At 45.7% G+C, this 20,388-nt stretch overlaps 1 protein-coding gene across 1 annotated transcript; it reads left to right on the plus strand.

The window, feature by feature from the left end:
• Positions 1 to 372: 372 nt before the first annotated feature.
• On the plus strand, positions 373 to 20,112 carry nfatc3b (nuclear factor of activated T cells 3b). Its single transcript, XM_040133094.1, is given in 11 exon segments — positions 373 to 785; positions 6,539 to 7,030; positions 7,033 to 7,246; positions 8,182 to 8,580; positions 9,250 to 9,412; positions 11,169 to 11,368; positions 12,225 to 12,397; positions 12,760 to 12,900; positions 13,001 to 13,056; positions 13,539 to 14,286; positions 19,891 to 20,112. Coding segments are annotated over 11 exon segments (2,796 nt in total). The 5' UTR covers positions 373 to 712; the 3' UTR covers positions 20,028 to 20,112.
• The last annotated feature ends 276 nt before the right edge of the window (positions 20,113 to 20,388 follow it).

Here is a 20,388-nt window from a genome sequence, read left to right on the forward strand (position 1 = left end):
AATCATCTGATGAGTTCAAACTGTGTAAAGGTGCAAGATTCCTGCCTTGAACAGGCTGCATGAAAGGGGCTCAAGTCAGGTACTGCTTCTCTGTAAGAGGTCACAAGATAGAAAGGTTTGGAACTACTGGTTTAATGCCTTATATTTTACAAGCTCAGCATACACACACACACACACACGTGTATTTTATTTAAATGTAACGTCTTATCTGTAAAGTAACATAACTCCAGCTGTCAGATAAATGCAGTGGACTAAAAGGTACAGTGTTCCCCTCAAAAAATGCGGAGCGGTAGAAGTATAGAGGAGCTAAAAATGCTTAGAAGTCTACTTCAGGGCGGTTTTCCTCATTTCCTCACGACGCGTCAACGCGTAGCGTGGAGCGTCCGAGGGGGCCCTGAACGCAGCACGCGGATCAACCTGGAGGCGAGTACAACTCGCAGCAGCCGCACACGAACCGCGAACGCAACAAGTTAACGCAAATATGGCACCTCCGTGTGTCTACCGCACAGCGCGGAGGCGCGTTTAATAATCGCGCAGAAGTCGGTTTACAACTTTTAGTCGGGAATTAGTCGACGTGTTGAGTTGGCGCCGCGGCCGAAACAAGAGTTCTGCTTTCGGTCGGATGGAAGTGAGCGAGACAGGTCAGTTCTAAAGACAGACAGGTCGGTTTCGAGGGCTCCCGCCGGGGACGTTTGGCGTCGCTCTCGGTTCAATGTCCGCAGGAAACTGCGCCGAGGAGCTGGACTTCCGACTGATCTTCGAGGACGACGGCAGACAGGCGGCAGGTACGTGTCGTTTCGGCGACGGTAGTTAGCAATTTGTCGAGTGCATCAAGCTAGCGGGGACCGGGGAGAGCCACGCCGGAAGCAGAGCAGCCTTCCAAACTAAAATACCCGCAGCGGAGCAGAAAGCGGGACCGGGGCGTTATCCCGCCGCAGCCGGGCGCAGAAGGTTTACAGCCACATTACATTTAGTGTCTGGATGAGAGGAAAGAAGTAAATGCAAGCACACGTTAAAATTGAGATAATGTTTTCATTTGTAGATGGAATCGTCTTTGAATAACTTTCACAGATCTCATGACATTTCATTTAAATCCGAAGAAGCCTCGTCGGTTTTTCTTTTTTTCTTGTTTCTGTTTTTGAGAAAACAAATCTGCTAGCCCTGAGCAATGACCTGGTTTTCTGCGGCGATTGGTCATAAAACGGGATCTGGTCCTCGTCTAAGTCAGAAGTTCGCACAAACACAGTTTCCTAAACCAGCGGCACCTCCTCCGTGTCTTCACTGAACGTGGAAGAAGTCGGTGAACCCCTTGGATTCAACGACTGGTCCCGCCCGGACCTCAAGCAGCCTCCTCCGGTGGCCGTGGACCGGGACGCCTGCTGCGAACGGCTCTCTCAGCTCTCTCCTCGGACCGGACCACTTATTCATCAAGAACCGTTGAGACCATGAAGTGTCGGAGAACCGGGTTGTTTTCCAGAACCCGGTCCGACACATTCGACCCGCTTGTGTTGCCCAGTCGACAAACAAAACAAAACGAGCAGAAAACAGCAAATATTCACATCGGAGCCAGAAAATCTTCGGCATTTTTCCTTTAACATGGACTTAAAACCTCAATGGAAAATCCCAAATTGTCGCGCTGAACCCGTGTCCCTCGTACGGGATTTTACTCTGAAGACGCTACACGGAAGTCCCGCTGTTGTCTTTGGGGGACGTGAACTTTGTGACAGACGTTAAAAACGGGAAGCCTCGCAGGTAGAGCGTCAGGTAACAGCGATGCGATGCTACCGAGCACCGGCTGCTCCGTGCTCTCAGCCCCGCGGTGTTGTCGTCCCAGCCAGTGAATCGATGGACGAGGGTTGCAGTTAACGATTATTTTCACTATCGAATCCAATTAAATCATCTTCCGACCATTTTCTCGATTAATTGTTTGGTCTGTAAAACATTGACGGAAATATTGAAATATTTAAAACAAAAGTAAAAAATGCCAATTCAAAATTTTGCAGGAGACAAGATCTTCTTAAAGAAAATGACTGAAAACCTGCAAGTAATCGATCATCAGAATAGTTGCCGATTATTTTTCCGACGGTCAACTTAATCGATTGATCAACTCATCGTTTCGGCTCTAATTAATTTTGAATATTGTGTTTTCTATTAATCGATCAGTTGTTTGTTCTACAAAATGTGTCGGAAAATGGAGAAAAATTCCCATCACAGTCCAATCGATCAGTCGATTAATCGAGTAGTCGGTCGGCTGGAAAATCGAGCAGCGATTTTGATAATGTGTCAACGTTTTACGTCATGAATGAAGCAAAAAATGCCAAACGTTCGCTGAGGATTTGCTGCTTTATTCTGGCGGGTTTTTGACGTAGCTCTGAGGTTTGGACGGTTTGAAGATGTTGCCCTCGGCTTTAGGAAATTGTGGCAATCGTCCGACACTATTTCCTGACACTTTAAGGACCAAAGATCAACGGAAAATTAATTGGCAACTATTTTAATAATCTGTTAGTTATTTTTTTCAAGCAAATATGCCAAATGCATGGTTCTCAAATATAAGAATTTGCTGCTGTTTCTTGTCTTAAATCATAAATTTTGAGGTTTCGGACTCCTGGTTGGACAGAAAAGGACATTTAATGAGGTCACCCAGGGCTCTAGGAAATTGTGATGGACATGTGACGTGTTTTCCGATTATTATTTTTATTTTTTTAATGATGTTTCATAGACCGAACTATTAATGGATTAATCGATCGATAACGAAACGGTGAATCGACTTTTTTTCTGCTTTGAAAAAATGACTTAGATGATCAACGAATCATCAGCGTCATTTCAGCAGGAATTAAATGAATCAAGGGTCGTTCCAGCTCTACGCTGGTTCTGGTTACAGTAAACTGATTCCTCAGAGGAAGGTGTCGCTTTGAATCAGTGAGTCCATCATCATGAATAACGTGGAGGACACTGGCACACGGTGCCAGCTGGTGGCTTCAGGTGCGTCGGGGCCGAATCTGATGACACTAAATCAGCGGTCGGTGGGTTCTCAAATTGATCCGACTGGTCCGGACTCTGCACCAAAAAGCCTGTTTGGAGGATCCTGGAATTAGAATTAAAAGAGTTGTCTTCGGTGCCCGCTGGCTGATTGGCTCACGACAGCGTTCGACCCTCCCCGTTGAAGTGCTGAGTTAAGAGTCACTGCGGTAATGAAGTACCTCTGCGCGCGTGTCAACCTAGTTTCGTTCAGCAGAATGCGTGATGGCTATTTTTCAGCACTTTCTGACACTTGTGGACCAAACCAGTGAGCAGTTGATCCCGATCACAACTCTCAGATTAAACCGGTAATGAAGATCATGTAAATCGCAGCCACGAATGAATCACAGACTGCAAATATTGAGCGGATCCTTTTGTAATTTCGCTGCTACGTTCGTACCAGTTTCGTCCACATGAAGCAGAAGTAAAGTGAATATTTTGGCCCTTTAGCGGAGACTTTTATCCAAAGCTCAAATCCCTCCCAAACTCTATGACGCCAACCCAGTGGTGGAAAATAACTAAGTAGATTTACTCAAGTACTTGACTTAAGTCCAATTTTGAGGTGCATGTACTTTAATTAAGTATTTCCATTTTCTTTGACTTTATACCTCTACTCCACTACATATATCTGACAGCTGTTACAAGTTACTTTACAGGGAAGCTTTTTCATAAATGAAAACCCAACATGAGTTTATAAAATCCAGAGCATTGAGCCAGTAGTTCCAAACCTTCTTGTCTTGTGACAACAACTTTGTTTCTTCTTCTTTCCTCTCCCTCCCATGAATCTTCTGACGCCCCCTCAGGTTCACCTGGTGACCCTCCGGAGGGGCCCGACCCCCGGGTTGGGAACCAGTGGACCAAACTAAAAGCGGCTCCACCGGTAAAACGCCGCCAAGGCCTCCGTGACTCAGGATCAAAGACCTGATCACGTCAGAGAGAATCAGAGACCAGTCACAGGAGACGGGTCCCTGCACAATGAAGTACTTTTACCATGAAAGTGTGACTACATGGAGTACTTTTACTTAAAATACAGGGCTTTTACCTGTAATAGAGTGGTTTTACATTGTGGCACTAGTACTTCTACTTAAGCAAAGGATCTGAATATTTCCTCCACCACTCCATCGACCAGACAATGAAAAATGTAATAAGATTCAACAGCAGAGATCGATAGGTAGGGAGGTAGGTGGAGAGATTGATAGATGATTGATAGATAGATGGCCTGTAGATGTGTGTGGGCTGGTTTCGCTTCACTGGTTTCACAGACAGATAGCGTGCCGCCCAGCCTGTGTGCTGGCAGGTTTTACTTCCTGGTTTTCTACCCGCCCTGTGGTACCCGACTAGTGCCGGCATTGTCTTCTGCTCCTCCTCCCCCCTCTTTTTATGCCCCGGGGGAGGATTCAACTGTTGCATCACATCTCATTTCTTTCTGTCCGGCACTTTGAGGGTTATTTGCCAGGAAGCAGCGAGTGGAGCTGTTGAAGCAGATCGCAGTCGCTGGTTTGACACCTTTTTTGCATGTAGCATGCAAGGTGTGTGTGTGTGTGTGTGTGTGTGTGTGTGTGTGTGTGTGGAGTATTAATAGTAGGGTTGTGGTTAGGAGTGTGTGCAGCTGTGTGAATGAATTTAATGAACTGCTGTAGATAATCTGTCACCATAATTAGTCCAGTTCATTTACCATTAACTGCTGCTGCAGTGTGACCGTACTTCTGCTGATAGTTTAACATTATAACATCAGTGCAGATCAACAACACATTACTGTGCAGCCACAAAATAATAAAGTCAGTTTGTTAATTAACATAAATTAATACATGTTATTATTATTATTAATATTATTAGTATTATCATAACATGTAAAAAGCAGACAGTGTGAAAGCAGCAGGGACTGTTGTAGTGTAGGAAATCGATCTGCAATCGTTTTGATAATCGATTAATTCAGTTTCAGTCTACTAACTGTTTTGGGACGTTTCGGTGATTAATCAAATATCAAAACAGTAGAGTGTCAATCAACCGACTGATCAGTCTACAAAAATGTCGTGGTGCCAGAGAGAGGAAGTCAAAGCGCAGTGGCCGGTGTGCCGCTCCGGGGGTTTGAATCTGCCAAAAAGATGCTTTAGTGGGAAGTTGGTGAACGCTGATGCTGGGAAATAGGACGGTGATGTATCCTGGTGAGCTGACGCACATCAAGACGCTGCTGCTGTGTGGGCTTACATAGAGCAGAATGGCGGATGGGTGCTTTGAGGAGCATCATTTGCTGCCGGTGTGCGTTGCCCTTTAGTCGGTGATAAACTGGTGAGAAATGTTCCTCCTCGTTTCTCAGAGTTCAAAGTGACGTCTTTAAAATGCCTTGAATTGTCTGACCAAAGTCCAAAACCCGAAGGAGTTTTGTTTGCAGCGATTTAAACCAGAGAAAAGCAGAAAATCCTCACATTTGATGGCCTTTGTTCCCATTGGTTTATTATTTCCACAGCATAGACCAATTACACACAGTGTAAAGTTATCACATCAATTTCCAGCTGCCAACATAAACATTACTATTATAACAAATACACTCCCGGTCCAGTAATAGTATTACAGGGATAAAACAGAACAAACTACGATGGAATCACAGAGACGTGAAGGAACAAAGCTAAACGAACCGAACCAGATAATACAGTTGATGAGGGTCAGTCACGTCCAATGTGTAGCGATGTCGCGCGGGAACTGTATCCCTCAGGAATCATAGTAAAATCAAGAAAGCAGAGGCCCCCGCATTGCGTTAAACTTGTCTGAGAAGCCTCTTCCTCCAGCTCGATACAGTAGAAGGCAGGAGAGGGGCGTATGGGAGACGTCCATTTAATCACAAACGAGCGCCTCCAACTAATTATTTAGTATATTGAATGTCAAACAGTAATTACAATTTCCACAGTCACATGTTTAGATATTAAAGGATTTCCTCTCGTGGGACGGTAAATATCTGAACCGAGCAGATGTGATGTCTTAAAATGGCTCAGTTTGTCGTTCCTACCATTTTCGAAACAATACCAATTTCATTTACAATGAGGAAACAGAGAAAAGCAGCAAATCCTTGTAATTAAGTCATTGTTCAGTTCGCTCAGCGTTGACTCCTGAAACAAATGAAAACAAATTTTAGAAGTGGGCAGAAACAGCACAATAGAAACATGATTTTATGGCTGATGCAGTAGATGTTGGACTAAACTGTAGTCATACATTAAATATGTTGCATTTGCTATGTCTCTGCACCAATGTTAATGTTTTACTTCAAGGTTCTAGGATGTCAGTGGAGGAGGTTGTTACTTCAAGTGAGGTGGTCCAGCTCTGCTGTAAAACACCGTGGGAAACCCTGCGGTGTTGTTCGCTTTTGTTTTAATCTGTCTGCCGGTTGGACCCAGATCATAAAAGATCAGGAACTGTCAGGTGTAGCCCTCTGAACACTGCTTTATGGAAATTAAACACAAGTGTGTTTGCAATGCAAATGATCACACGTGAGCAATTTACATGTGGGCTCATCTAATCCTCACAGGTCCAGATCTCAATGTGAGGACGCCACCCTCCTCCACACAGGCTCTGGCCGAGCAGCCCGTCATCCAGGAGCTGCAGAGTCACCCTTCATACTTCTCCACCACAGACAACTACCAGCATGTTGGCTGCCATTCCCAGGGGCCCCAGTATGTGGTCCTGGGGAACCCACGAGCCTTTGACTGCCCGAGTATCCAGATCACCTCCATAGCTCCTAGCAACCATGTGGAGCCCGGCACTGGTCACGAAGCTTTGGCGGTGGGCGGGGCAGAGGGGGGCTACCCCGAGGCGTCGTGGTCCAGAGACCAGCTTTACCTGCCTCTCGATCCCTGCTACCGGGACCCGACGCTCTGCCCGAGCCCCTGCAGCAGCATGTCGTCAAGAAGCTGGATGTCCGACCTCTCCTCCTGCGAGTCCTTCTCCCACATCTTCGACGATTTTGAGGGGGAGCAATGCGATGCCGCCCGCCTCACCCTGGGGTCCCCCTTGGGGTCACCTCAGGGTCTCCGGGCTGTGGGGGTGGGGCCTTCGGCGTGGAGTTATGGCAACAAAAATACCAACATCCTTCCTTCAGCCCCGCGCTGTCGCCCCATCAGTCGCCCCGTCAGTCGCCCCGTCAGTCGCCCCGTCAGTCGCCCCGTCAGTCGCCCTGCCACTCCCCCCGTGCCAGTGTCACAGAGGAGAGCTGGCTGAACCGCCGGCCCACTTCCAGGTACAAATCACCATGGTTCCCAAATGCTTTGTGAAGGTAACTGACTCAACGTGTGTCAAATGGAAGCGCCCCATGCCCTGCTCCGTACTTCCAAACAAGGTCAACCCACATCAGCCGCACATTCCCAGTAGGTAGTTATCCATCTGTAAATACCCCAAACAAGTAGATTATGTTAGCAAAAACTTTTTAAACTAGATTTAAACACGTGAGGCAGCTTTTTATCTTCCGGCTATAGCCTCGCAGAGGTCCAGTTTGCAAACCCGTACCCGACAGGAACGTGAACCAAACCGTTAGGAACGATCTCCAATTATCTCTAAATCAATCCTGGACCCTACCTGTTACTAAAAGACCAGACCTGACCTTTAATCAAATGTAGGCTCAGATCTGCTGCTGGGCGGTGAAGGCTGAAGCTTAGTGCGCCAGGGTACCATAGGGGCACTCAACCGTCTGGAGAAATAAGAAATAATAATGATCAATTTAAAAAAAACAACAACTGATAAGTGCAGATTTTGGAGGCAGAGGCACCCCCCATGTTTTCAGCAGATTATGGTCCTACACATACTCCTCCAGAAATCCTTCATACTTTACAGACAGCCGGCACAGTGTGGAATCTTCGCAACGCCGGGATTTAACAGTTACTGTCTCTGTGTGCTTTCCACACTTCAACACTAACTAACAAATCTTTAAAGCCCATTTCGTATCTGTTTGAGGACTATTTAAGGACTTCTCGTTTTTCCCAAGGATTGGTTTTTGCATGTGGACTTGTGTATGGTTATTTGACTCTATAAACCTACGTAGAACCACGTTAAGTGTAATAATTAGACCATATTTATAGTTTGCACAACACAGCAGACTACCTTATTTCACAAACTGATTGCAACATAATAGAAACAGGGAAGTGGTACAAATTCTGCTCATACTGACTTTCCTTGCAGGCCATCATCTAGACCGACCTCCCCCTGTGGAAAGAGACGCCACTCCAGCGCTGACCCCCACGCCCGCTCGCCCTCCCCTCACCACTCGCCCAGCCCCACACCGAGCGCCTCCCCACGGGGCAGCGTGACAGATGACACCTGGGTGGGAAGCCCTGCCGGTGCCCTCGGGCCCCTCCTGATGTCCGGCTACCAGGAGCTGGACGTCCCCTCTAAGACCAGGCGGACGTCGGGGAGCCAGCTGGGTCTCCTTCCCGGTCAGGGAGACCTCGGGCTGGAGACCTTCCAGGACTCTCCTGGAGAAGAGGGACGTGAACAGGATGGCCTTGCTGAGCTCTTCCTTCAGGTGCCCTCCCACTTCAGTTGGAACAAACCCAAACCTGGAAACCCCCCTCTGTTCAGGTTGGCTTTGCTATCAGTTCTTAAGGGAATAGTCTGACATTTCGGTAAATAGGCTTATTTGCATCTGGCATTCTGGCAAAAAGTTAGATGAGAAGATTGATACCACTCTCATATCTCTATGTTAAAGTGTTTGTCTGTTATCGTAGTATAAAGACTGGAAACGGGAACCAGCCAGCCCTGCTCTGTCCAAATGCAACCAAATCCATCCACTAACACCTCTGAAGCTCACTGAGTAACATGTTATAACTTGTTTGTTTAAGCTGTACAAAAACTGAAGTGTAAAAAAACTGATTTACTGAGGGTTATTTTTAAGACTATTTCTTGGCTGCCACCAGTAACTTTCTGGAGTCTCAGCCAGGATTTAGTCTGGCACATAATCCACCGTTAAACAGTGAATAAAACATCCTCTGGTTGCTGGCAGCGGCTTCATATTTTCCGCACGTCAGGCATCAATCTTCTCATCTCACTCGCCACCACAAAAGCAAATAAGCATATTTCCCCAAACATACTCTAACTGGGATTATGTCCAATTCTCTATCCTCTAACTGTAGTGAAAGAAGTTTTTTTGGGAACCCTTGAATTCCCCTCAGAGATGAAAAACCTTAAGGAATAGTGTAGGCGATGGGTGTCATACAGTGTCTGATCATTACGTGTCGTATCTGCCTCCAGGACCTCGTCTCCCCCTCCCCTGGACTGGCCTCTGCCCAGCCAGTACGACCAGTGCGAGCTGAAGCTGGAGGTCCAGCCCAAGTCCTACCACAGGGCACATTACGAGACGGAGGGCAGCAGAGGCTCCATTAAAGCAGCTACTGGAGGACACCCCGTTGTAAAGGTAACTTATTTCAGACTTCTGTGGTCAGGTCAGGTCTCTGAGCCAGATGCTTTTAACATCAGTGGAATAATCTGAGAAAACGATGGTACACAGGTCATTTATTGGGGAAAGAATTGACTCTTGGGGTAAGCACAAACAATAAAGTACGAGACAATATGTCCAAAAAAGGTTGTGATGGAGGTGGTTTTGTGGAATCATTACTGGTCCATGAGATATTGAGTATTTACACAAAATATAAGTCACCCGTTACCTTAAGCTTCAAAATGTTTGCGTCATGTCTCCTGCCAAAGCTGCTGACCCCGTAATTTTGTCTGTTCATTTATCTGCTACTGTCAGATGGCGCTGAAATCATTTGTTGATTATTTGCTTCTGGGATCAACAGAAGACGAATCGATGGCTCTTTTGAGAAGTGATGCGATGAACTGCGTTATATCGTGCTTTCGTTACCAGTCGCTCCACCTCCTGAGTCCCAGCCGCTATGTTTTAGTAATTTATTGAGCACAAATGCACGAATGCATTCACTCATCCGAGCTCCTCGAGAGTGGAAATTTGCCATTTCTTCCTGTTTTTATATCATTTGAAATTTAACATCTTAAACTGTTGCTTGAACAAAAAAGCAATATGAAGATGTGACCATGGGCTGTGGTAGATGGTGATGGGCAACTTTCACTGGTGTCAGACATCTTATAGATTATAGACTATGATTAAAGAGTTGGCTGTGTGTGGGTGTGGGTTGCAAATACTGTGCACTGGTAACAAAACACCGTATCCACTCAATTTGGGTTTAGTTACATGGAACGATAGACTTTGGCCAATTTATTGGTGCTTGTTTGCTTTGAGGCACCTCTATGATATTAAGTGCTTATAAGTCAGATAAAATAGAGTGTCCCAGTTACACTGCGACTTGGATGCTGTCGTGAACATTTGTAATTATGGTAACTCCAATATGACGAGAATGATGCAAAACAATGGCTGGATAATTAAAAAGCATAAAAGAAAATAATCATTAGTTGCAGACCTGCTGTCAGAGTGAAGGAGTCAGTGCAGAGAACAAAAGTTTTACTTCGTACCGTTTTTTCAAACTCTGTGCAGTCCCTTAAAAACCCTGCACACCGAATGAGCCTGCGATGATCACACAGGGGCAAATTCGCAGGGCGGCTGAGGTTGCGTCAGAGTTGTGGGTTTGCTGCTGCTGAGGGTGACCAGCCCTCGTGGATCCCCTGGATCAGAGAACAGAGGCAGGCTGAGATAAGTAGGGCTCCGTCAAGGCCTTGTATGTAATGGACACCGGCAGCGTTATTCTAGGTGTCACATTTTCAGGCTGCTGCTGAAGCCAGATGGGCTTCTTTCTGCAAGATGTGTGAAAACCTACATCGTGTAGTGTCAAGACAAGGACAACTGACAGCTGCTGGGCCACAAATGTAACTCATGTTACTCGGCAAAAAGCAAGATGTTGAACTATTGCTTTACACTTAAATCACCTTCATCATTCATGCCAGTCGATGGATTAAAACATCAGAATATGCTGCCAAACATGCATCAGTTTCACCTCATGTTTTATCGAAATTGGCTGATTCTGTCTGAGATATTCCTCTTTAGGTTAACGTTGAATCTTTTGATTGAAACATCCTCGATGAATTTTTTTTTTTTTTAACACATGGGGAAAGTGTCTCATCCATGCAAGTATTAGCAAGTCTAAGTAACATAACAGTTGAGATGTTTATTCAGATGTTCACCGCTGAGCTTCCCTCCGCAGTTGAATGGATACAGCGAGCAGCATGTCGGCCTGCAGTTGTTCATCGGCACCGCAGACGACCGGTACCTTCGCCCTCATTCCTTCTACCAGGCCCACCGCGTGACAGGGAAGACGGTCACCACAACCTGCCAGGAGAATATTATAGGTTACACTAAAGTCCTGGAGACCCCCCTGCTTCCAGAAAACAACATGTCTGCCAGGTAACAGAGGCAACACTACCAAAGCAGGCTTCAGTATCACAGTTGATTTTCAAGGCACTAAAATCGGGGTCAGCCTGATATCTGTGCTAATATTGTTCTTCCAGTCAGCAGCAGTACTGGTAGAAGTTGCAGTGGTTGGGATAGTAGTAGCAAGAGAAGTAGCGTTAATGAGCAATAACAATTTAACCTTTCTGACCTAAGCTGCTATGAGCCTATTTCTAAATGATCAGAAAAAAAGTTTGAACCCAGCTGTTACAGGTGATTGAATACGGTAACGAGAGCAGAGTTGAAGTTGTCCTCCGCAGTTTTCTTGTAACAAGCTAAGTTATGTTCACATGTTCTCAGTGTTTCTCATCCAAGTGCATTGTGTAAATCCTTAGGGCCCAAAATGCATTGAGGTCTTTTCCCTTCTCATAAAACATAGCCAGTGTTTTAATACCAGCATTTTGAAACCTGCATTGTTTACATCCATGTTTTGCTTTCTGTCCTTTTTTGAGGTAAATGTCAATTTATTCGACCATGACGTGGAGCGATTCAACATGCAGGCCAGGCTAGCAGCTAATGAGATGATTACCACCAGCTGACATGGTTGTTCTGTGTATATTCCGCCTGTTCGTCTGCCTTTTCCTCGTTTTTCATGGCCAACATGCAGTATGCATTTGAATTACCGCTCTTTCCATCACCTGTCTACCTGTGCCATTGTTAGTGAAGCACAAGATACAAACAGAAGAAGGACCCACTCATCAAAACGTCTTTCTCTAGCCCCACTAGTGATCAAAAACTCCACAGGGTACCTTTAAAGTAGCAGATAATGCATCACGATGAGCAGCGCGTGTTTTGGTTTTCTGTTCCACAGCATTGACTGCGCCGGCATCCTGAAGCTGCGTAACGCCGACATCGAGCTGAAGAAAGGAGAGACGGATATCGGGCGGAAGAACACCAGGGTGCGAGTTGTGTTCAGGGTCGCCGTCCCTCGGCCAGACGGCCGGATGCTGTGGCTACAGACCACATCTGTTCCCGTGGAGTGCTGTGCGTCACCTGTAATATTAATTCATCACATTTACATCGAATTTGTTATCCAGCGAGGTCACCAGCACGTTACATTCAACGCAGAGCAAGTCACAGAACAAGTTAATGGTTTTTGTTTATTTCGAAACCAGATGATAATAGAACAAGCGGCGGAGGAAATTCAGGGGATGTGAGATAGAACTTAGTGCTTAGTGCTAAACCTTGATAAACACAGATAATAATCAGTGAGTTTGTTTTTCTTCCTGCTTGTTGAATACTTCCTCTGTCTACAAATGAATGTACTGCTGCTGTAGCCTGCCTTGTAAGAAGGAGAAACGCAGAATAAATTTAAATACCGAAACAAAAATGTTGTTGTGTTTCAGCCCAGCGCTCCGGCCAGGAGCTTCCTCAGGTGGAGAGCTTCAGTCCAGCCAGCTGCTCTGTGGACGGAGGAGAGGAGCTGCTCATCACCGGATCCAACATCTCCACACAGTCCAGGGTTGTGTTCATGGAGAAAGGGCCCGGTGAGATCAGCGGAGAGTCGATAAACTTACATTAAATGAGATGACATCAGATTTTCTCCATGTTCCAGTAACCATTTCTAACCACGTTTTTATCCCTCAGATGGAAGATCAATGTGGGAAATGGATGCCAGAGTGGTGTCAGAAAAAAGCAGTGGAGTAAGTAGAAACATTGTTGAAAACATGAAAATACACAGCGGGGTCCAAAAGTCTGAGACCACTTCCCCATTCACTTCGATGTAAATCTGGTCATGGACTTTCGGACCCCACTGTGTTTTGCATTTGAACAAATATCCCTGTAAAGAGATTAGATTAACAAAATGAAAAAAGATTTTCAGGGGTGCCGGTGACAACATTGGGATGTGGGAGCAAGAATATTGATCGACAGTGTAAGAAATATGGGAATAATAAAGACTTGTGATTTCTCTTTTTTTTTTTTACGTGGCTCATGCAACCTTCCTCCAGAATCACTGTAGCCTGGGTCAGGCCCAGAAACCCTGCGTTCATTTGCCTTTTTCCATTTGAAACAAACACGTGGGACATCAGGGAACGTGTGATACGTGTAGACTGACAGGCGGTTTTGGACTAACCCTGAAATCTCACAGCGGTGTTCTCCGTGTCTCTGTGTTTACGTGTTTCAGTCCAGCATTGTGGTGGAGGTCCCTCCTTACAATAAGAAGACAGTTAGTCCAGTCCAAGTCCAGTTCTACGTCTCAAACGGGAAGAGAAGAAGAAGTCTAACGCAGAGCTTCACCTACCTGCCTGGAGCCAGACGTCACCTCCCTGCTGCTGCTGGAGCACAGCTAGTCAAACAGGAGCGCTGGGAGCCAGACCGCATTTCCCACAATCCACCTGGATTCATCCCAGATGTGGCCTATTATGGTTCCTGTGACCTTCCAGTGCACTGTGGTCCTCCTTCGCAGAATGCACCTCATCTCCATCATCCTCCTCCTTCTTCTGTCCCCCTTCAAACTCCCTTAATGTTTCCTCACACCTCCTCCATCCCGCTTCATACCTCCTCCATGCCTTCTCAGACCTCCTCAGTCCCCCATCAGACCTTGATTCCTCTCCAGACCTCCATCGTGCCTCCTCAGACCTTCACCGTCCCTCCTCAGACCTCATCGATACCCCCTCAAATCTCTGCGATGCCTAACCAGGCCTCTTCTGTCCCCCTTCAGACCTTCACCATCCCCCTGCAGACCTCCAGTGTTGGACCTCAGAGGGAACAATCTCCATCTCTGAGCTCCAACAGAGCCTTTGTGACCCCTGCTGACCCCCAGAAGGACTCTCTGCTCTCGAGCCCTGGACAGGTGTTGAGTATCAAGAAGGAACCGGAAGACCAGCCAAATCTGGGGTCCATGGGCCTGCAGGAGATCACACTGGATGATGGTAGGAAGCTGAGTGTCTTCATTAATTCATCATTCATTAACAACTCAGTTCTGTCACGTTTGGTAGTGGTGGAGTGCATCAATGGCAATCTGATGGTCAAAAGACATCCAGGCCGATACGAAGTGGTTTTTCAATGTGATGTCAGTCTTAACTACACTGACATTTTCACCGGTAGCGCTGCGGAGCAGTGATGATCTCAGTGAGGTTACCTGATTAAATAAAGGTTACGTATTTTGTATATATATTTGTTTGTATCTTGCACACACGCACGAGGACGTGTACGAATGGGCGCAAGTGCAGAGTGATGTAACACACTTCCCTGCCCTTAGACTGGCGGGAAAATGTGCCATGTCTATCAAACACACAGCTATGGATTTTCCATACTGTAAATCTATGGCATGTCTGTCCGTCCTGGAAGAGGGACCCCTCCTCTGTTGCTCCCCCTGTGGTTTCTTCCTTTTTTTTCCTGGTAAAGGGTCTTCTGGGGAAGTTTTTCCCTGTCCGGTTTGAGGGTCTAAGAACGGTGGTTGTCGTAAAGCCGCACAGCTTGTGATTAGTGATATTGGGCTGTTTTAAATAAAATTGACTTGACAAGATTTACAGTTGGTGGCAGTAACGCCCCAGGAAACGTTGCAATGTACCAATAAAAGCCAAGAGAAAAAGGAAGACTGCAAGCCAGCAACCCTGAATATAAAAGAAGCAGGTTTCAAAATACTTGCAATATCAGCTTTGCAAATGTTTTCTGAGGAAGGAAATGCACTCGACAGGTTCGTCAAAGATACGCACGATGTGTTCTGATGTCTGTGAAGATTCTCTTGGACTTGGTTGTAGATACTTGATACTTGCAGAACTGAAGAGGCCTCTAGGATGGAGACATCTTGGGGTATCTACAACCAAGTCCAGTTGCCCTTGATCCACCCCTACTTGATAGCAGTGTGTTTTGGTGAGAAACATGAAATATAGAATTCAATTAGAATAGTTTGTTTATATGAAAATTCAACAGGACGGCTTCAGGTGCTGTTGAAACAACAGTTATAAAAGTGGGTTACATTTACTCAAGTACTTCACGTATGTGCAGGTACTGGTACTTTACTTGTGTATGTATATTTTATGACACTTCATACTTCCATTTGACTACAAATCAGAGGGAGGGATTGTACTTATTACTCTTCAGATTAGGTTTCACATAAAATACACTCTGTGAGTTTATAAAATACGATGTTTAAGATGAAATGACCTTATCAACTGTTGCAAAAAGCGGTGTCCCTGTCACACTTCAGACATCTATGAGTTGTTATCAGTTCCATCAAAGACAAGTTTCCGCTCTAAGCTTGTCACAGGGTTTCATTTACACCATGTGAGGTCCAACGAGGTCAAGTTGTGCAGTATTTCCCCAAAGATGATAGAAAAGCCAAAAAACTGAAAACTGAATAGTGAATCAGAACTTTGTTTCTTCTTCTTTCCTCTCCCTCCCATGAATCATCTGACGCCCCCTCAGGTTCACCTGGTGACCCTCTGGGGGGGCCCGACCCCCAGGTTGGGAACCAGTGGACTAAACTAAAAGCAGCTCCACCGGTAAAACGCTGCTGAAGCTTCCGTGACTCAGGATCAATGATCTGATCACGTCAGAGAGAATCAGAGACCAGTCACGGTACAACCAGGGCTTTTACTGCTGATTCTTTAACCACATTTAAAACTTCTGTAGTTTAACCTCTTCATCTATCAGGAGATGAGTAGCAGGCTTTTACCAACAATTAAGTGGTTTTGGCTCATGGAGAAAAAGTGGTCGTCCCAAAAATCATTTTGCTCAGACTTGATCTGGTTCTGAGATTCAGATCTGGATCTCAAATTCGCAAAATCCCAACCAGCGCTCGCTGGTTGTTCTCTGCGTGTTTCTGCTGTGCAGCTGTGTGGAAGCTGGTCTCACTGTGTGTGCATGTGTCTGTCTGTCTGTCCGTCTTCGCGCTGTTGCTCTGTGATGTTGGTTATTTATATGTCGGGGCCCGGTGTGTGTTTGTGTGTGAATACTGTGTTTCTCTCTGATCTGGGTTAATAATAGCCGCATCTGCTGGCTGCTGGTCTTAATGATGCAGATGGGGGTTAAATTTGTTGCTGCGTCTCAGTTGGCGGGCAGCAGCTGTCGCCAGGCCTCTGACCCTCCCCCTTGGCCTTTCAGCTTGACTTTGACCGTCAGCCGCTCGATCTGGTGCTGCTGGAGAAATGTCGGCCTCCGCACACACTGACGCACCCTGAGGGCGCTCGGACAGAGATACGGGATCCAAACACACGAGCGGCTGCACAAGCACTGCGGCAGCAGCAGCTTTAATAGATATTACTGCTACCGCCAATGGTGGGAGAAGTATTCAGATGCCTTGCTTGCATGAAAGTAGTAACACCTGTGTAGTAACACATGTATAAATACTCTGTTGGTAAAAGTCCTGCTTTCAAAATTCTACTTTAGTAAAAGTACATTACTTACAAAATGTATTTAAAGTATCCCAAGTCAAAGGTCCCATTTTGCAGGATAATATTTTTTGGACTCACTCACTTATTGTTGTGTAAAACTAGATCAAAATGGTGGTTTTTCAGGACTTCAGGAGCTCTCCTGACCTCGCGTTAGTCCTGATCAGGCGTAATCAGCCACATACCGTAGTGGAAAACACCTGTGTGGGTATTAAGGCCCTTCATCTATCTTAATTCGTCTTATTTTATAAGCTGCTCGTGCATTTTTTATGTAAATCAAAGTAACTACTAACTACAGTTGTCAGAAAAATGTGGAGTAGAAAACACAACGTTTCCCTCTGAAAACCGGCGGAGTACCCAGAAGACCGGAAGGTGCCTTGAACGTGTGGCAGGATCGTTCTGCAGAGACCGGATGTGGCTAAACCCCTGGTTTTCTTGAACATGAAAGAAAAAGAGTCTCGGACACAGAGTAGTATGACAGAGAAGTATTATCTGCAAAATGTGGTATTAAAAGTATCAAAAGCAAAAGTATTTGTCCGCTGCGCCTGATAAATGATTCTGTTTGACATTATTAGAAGTTTAATCCTGAGTCATCAGCGCTTCAGCAGAATGTTACTGCTGCAGCCTGGGGGTCGCGCCCCTCCAGAGGGTCACCAGATAACGCTGGGGGGTCGTCAGGTGATTCATGGGAGAGGACAGAAGGAGAAACACACCTCTGATGGTTGAATCTGTCTTCGGTGAAACCAGGAACCACTGCTTTAATCTGTAACACTGCGTCGTACTTCACAAGATTATTATATGTGAAGTCTTAATCTGAGGTGTAACTAAATCTGTCAGATAAATGTCATGGGATAAAAAACCCAATATTTCCCTCTGAAAGTGGAGATGTAGAAGTCTAAAGTAGCACAGAACATAAAGTACCTCGTAACTGTACTTAAGCGCAGTACTTGTGTAAAAGTACCGTCCAGCACTGGTGATGGGAAGGAGTTTGAACTGGATGTGTATATCGTGCGACCGCCGGTGCGTATCCGGATGCAGGTGAAGTTGTGTTTAACGGGCGCCACGCTCGCGATGATTATCAGTGTTGTGTTTGTGTTGTGTTGGTTTGCTTGACGAGCCTCAGGTTTCACAGCACTGCTATGAATAGACCGAATGGGGCAGAGATGGAGCCATTTACTGCCCTGCAAATAGACCCAGACCGGGCAGAGAGCAGCTTTTACTACTGCTGCTACCAACAATAAACACAATCGTCTGTGTGTCATTAGGTGCTGGTTTATGAGGAGGAATCAGGTCATTGGAATTAATGGATTAGAAGCCAATTATTCTCTTCTCTACCCAAAGACAAACCTGTTTAGGTGAAGTATTTGGTCACTAGGCATCGGCGCAGGTCGAACGTGGTAAATGAAAGATTTTCTCTTTAAAGCTACAAGTTGCAGTTCCCCTCCAGCTGCCCCCTCCTGTGGTCCTACGGGGAACTGCAATGCAGAATCTAGTTTTCTTTCCCTGCATTTGAACGTGGTACATTTATTTATAGCATGAAGTCTGCCGTATATTATTTCCTGTGGTGTTTATAACCCTGGACGTGTGCCCGTTGCTCTTTACGCTGACCCCCTGCCCACAACACGATTTCCCCACCAGCAGAGAAGCGGTGTAAATGTTTCTCAGCTGTGGATGTTAACACGCTAGGAAAAGATTGGTTTCTTGCCAAGCACTTAAATTTCTTTATTCCAATATTTTCTTCAATTAAGAATTTAGTCTATAAAAGTCAAAAATGACATTTTCTCACAATAAAGTACCAAAGTACCAAAGTCATGTCTTCAAATTCTTTATTTAGTCTGACCGAGACAAAAAGATCCAGGGTTGTTTGGTGCTAAAATTCATCAGGAGTCACGTGAACATAAATTATTTGCAGGTGTTGAGCAACTATCACACGAAAACACACACAAAAAAACCCCCTGAAAAACGGCCGTCTCATTTCCAGTTGTTATATTCTGCATGGACAAGCAAACATTTCGACCGCGACACCTCCTCCTCGGGTCACTTGAGGAAGGTGAAAAAGACCCTCTGTGGCTGAAACGCTGAACAGAAGAAGAAAAAGCAATGAGTCAGCAGCGCGTGGGTCTTTTCGTGGGGGCTGGCCCCTATCCCGGCATGCACTGGGCAAGGGCAAGGAATTTTTTAAACACTGTCTTAGAAACCACGATTCAGGTTTTATGGTTTTTAGCCACCTGGTAACCTCCTAGCAACCAACCAAATCAAGAACACCACAGAACCTACTGAGTAATGTGGTAGTAACCATCAAGGTCTCTAAAAAGTCTTAAAATGAACTGAATTCAGTAAAAAATAAAAGGCTTTAGAAGGAATTAAAAGGTCTTGAGTTTTTCTTCTTGTCTGCTGTGGACAGAGACATTAACTGTCGCTTTGCTGTCGGGAGACAGACTCAGAATGGACGAGTGAAAACTTCGATGAATAAATTAATCTTTTTTTTTTTTTTAGTGGTTAATCCATCCTCCAGTCAGACGTGGAAGGTTTATGAGACAATGGGGCTCCTGGGCATAGACAAGCAAAAGTCCCCCCACCCCCTCCTATACACACAGTAGGACCCCCAGACAACACTTCAGAGGACCTGGGCCCACGTGGGCCTGCTCAGTAATCCATACCTGGCTACAGGTCACATTAACTGATTAATAGTATTACCAGGAATTCTTGTCATCCACAGCTGGGACGTGCTGGAAAAATGGGATTAAAAATGTCCATAAATCCATGTTCTTGGTAACTAGTTATTGGCCTGGTTTCCTGTTATTCTTTGACCAGCGTGACGGTGAAAAAAGGTATTATTTCATTCAGTCTATGTGGTATTAAAAAGGTCTGAAAAGTTTGGTGAAGACTGCAGAAACCCTGAAAACAAGCATCAACCCTCTAGAGACCACTCTAAAATTTGATTGTGAAAGTTCACGCTTCACTGTGGAAACAGCGGTTTGACAAAGATAAAGATCTCAGGGTTCAGCTGCTTTTATCTCGAGCTTTCAACCACATATCGCACTTTGAGGTCCGAAGAAAAAACGTGTGAACAAAAGTACACACTAAATGTGTAAATATAAATAAAGAAATAATTGTTTCCTGGTTGTGTCTTTGTTGCAGTGAATGAGATCATCGACAGAGACATCGGCAATCTGAGCGGCGCCGCCCGGCCCGACCAGCCCGACCGGTACCGTCAGTACGACTGGGAGCAGAAGTCCAGCGACGCGGCCTTACCGTTCCGCGGAGGCCGTCGGTAGTTGCACTGCTTCCTCGGGAGACGACAGCAGCGCCTCTTCTACTGTTTGCTTTCTGGACAAAAACAAACCGGACGGTCACGTTTGCACAAAGTGCGACAAACTGAGAGTCAAGTGCCTGAAAACCCATCAGCAGCCTCGACGGGTCCGTGGGCTCGTTTCATCAGGGTATCACGTCACGTTGCCGTTTCCTCCCCTGTCTCAGGAATTTTAGTGCAAAGCCGACTTGTACCTCATCGACAAACCAAAGTTTTTTGTAGCTTTTCATGAGGAATTGGAAGAATTTTAGGATAAAGCTGAAAGGGCTGTAAATCAGCTGTAAGAGTAGCGCTTTAATGCGACACAATCACAACAATCAGTCATG

This window comes from Xiphias gladius, chromosome 8, assembly GCF_016859285.1.
Source record: "Xiphias gladius isolate SHS-SW01 ecotype Sanya breed wild chromosome 8, ASM1685928v1, whole genome shotgun sequence".
Classification (NCBI taxonomy): Eukaryota; Metazoa; Chordata; class Actinopteri; order Istiophoriformes; family Xiphiidae; genus Xiphias; species Xiphias gladius.